The sequence below is a fragment of the Tenrec ecaudatus genome (genome assembly GCF_050624435.1).
Source record: "Tenrec ecaudatus isolate mTenEca1 chromosome 2 unlocalized genomic scaffold, mTenEca1.hap1 SUPER_2_unloc_3, whole genome shotgun sequence".
Lineage (NCBI taxonomy): Eukaryota > Metazoa > Chordata > Mammalia > Afrosoricida > Tenrecidae > Tenrec > Tenrec ecaudatus.
Genome location: NW_027457579.1, coordinates 340,080 through 341,906, shown reverse-complemented (window position 1 = coordinate 341,906; position 1,827 = coordinate 340,080). Strand labels below are relative to the sequence as shown.

Sequence of the window (1,827 nt, the reverse complement as noted above, 5' to 3'; positions counted from 1 at the left end):
TAGGCTTATATGTGTTTTTATGGCTTTTAGTGTTTTGTTAAAATTTTAGGGTGCTTCTTAAGGCATTAGAGTGTTTGGGGGGATTAGGTTTTGGTTTTCAGGGCTTTAGGGTTTTGTTGGATTATTTTTTGCTTTCATGGTGAATTCATGTCTATTAGGCTGTTGGACTTTTACAGGGTTTTATAGTGCTTCGGGTTGCTTTGTAGGGATGTTCTTGGGGTTTTAAAAGACTTTTAGCGTGTTTTTAGGGCTTCACGTGTTCTTTATTTTGCGTTTTAAGGCATTTGCATAATATTAGGGCATTTATTATGTTTTCGGGACGTAAGGAGTTTTTTTTAAGACTTATGGCGCGAGGCCTCCGCCATGGCGCCGGTGAAGCTGCGCGCCGAGAGTCGGGGTTTGCGTGGCGAAGCGCTTTCTCCAGTGGAAGTCACGAAGAGGGACTTGAAACAGAGAAGGTGGCGATCGAATCATCCGAAGGCTTTTTCGGGGAGCGTCCGCGAGGGGCAAGGCTTTGCACTTCGAAGAAAGCTAAAGATTCAGCAAAGTTACAAGAAATTGCTTTGGAAGGAAAGAAAGTTTCAAACCTCACGGGAATCCCAGTTCACAGATCAATACCCAGACCACCTGAAACATCTCTATTTAGCTGAAGAAGAAAGGCTCAAGAAACAAATCAGAAAAGTTCGCCAGCCTTTGCCAGAAGGACAAGTTGCACCACCTTTGCCAGAAGATCACGCCAGCCTTGACCAGGCTGTGTCTGAGGAACAGTGCAGTCTGGACCATCCTCTGCCAGAAGAACATTGTAGCACCGCAGTAAACTCCTTTGCTACCCTAAAGACAAAGAGGAAGAAAACATCCAATCAGAAAGCACAGGAAGAAAATTCACAGATCCAAGCCAAACGTGCTGCTAAGAAACAGGAATTTGAGCGGAGGAAACAGGAGCGAGAAGAAGCTCAAAGACTCTACAAAAAGAAGAAAATGGAAGTGTTCAAAATATTAAGCAAAAAGACTAAAAGGGGCCAACCAAATTTGAATTTACAAATGGAATATCTTCTTCAAAAAATACAAGCAGGAAATTAAATCAGATACATCCTTAATCAGTGGCTGAAGCATCTGCATATGTCGACTATTTCTGAATGGACAAGGGGACTTCAAATCTTCCAAGGGAAAGTTCCATTGTCTTTTCAGTACATCTTTCACAAACTTTTTGAAACTTTCTTGTGCAATGTGCCTCTTAACAGCCAGCTAAATATATGAGCATAAACTGTATTGCTAAGTTACACTAAGTGTAAAATGTTGCAAATGCTCTTTTTTTAAAGGACATTTTCTATACAGGTTGTACATTATAGGACTTGTTTTAATTTGTTTCTAAAGAAAAATAGATTGAAGAACCGAAAGCACCTTCTATTTGGGAGCAGACTCAAACATAAATACTTTTGTAATATGTAAAGTAAGTACAAAATGTTTTATAGGAACAGCTTTAATGCAGTGCTTCAATTTACACAGTGTTCAGCAATTGCGATCTGCGATTCATTTCAACAATGGAGGCCAACAGTCCTGCTTTGCTTTTATTTTAAATTAAGTGCATTTTGCTGGGAGATGGACTTTCTAGAAATATCAGGGCAGAGATTTTATTCAGGACAAGTAGTGCTGCAACTACCTTGTGGCCCACTATATAAGGATATGATCTCTAAGAGCAGATGTGGGCATAAGGACTCAGTCATTAGTTGTAAATATTTCCTGAAAGAAATGAAATACTTTCTTAATCTTTGGTCATTCAGATAGTCATGTAAACCAGTAGTGTTGCAACAAGAATTAAGCTTTCCA

At 39.6% G+C, this 1,827-nt stretch overlaps 1 protein-coding gene across 1 annotated transcript; it reads left to right on the top strand.

Moving 5' to 3' along the window:
• The first annotated feature begins 358 nt into the window (after positions 1–358).
• Positions 359–1,152, top strand: LOC142435857 (thyroid transcription factor 1-associated protein 26-like). The gene has a single exon (XM_075539932.1). It carries the CDS (start codon positions 364–366, stop codon positions 1,078–1,080), a length of 717 nt encoding a protein of 238 aa, XP_075396047.1. The 5' UTR covers positions 359–363; the 3' UTR covers positions 1,081–1,152.
• The last annotated feature ends 675 nt before the right edge of the window (positions 1,153–1,827 follow it).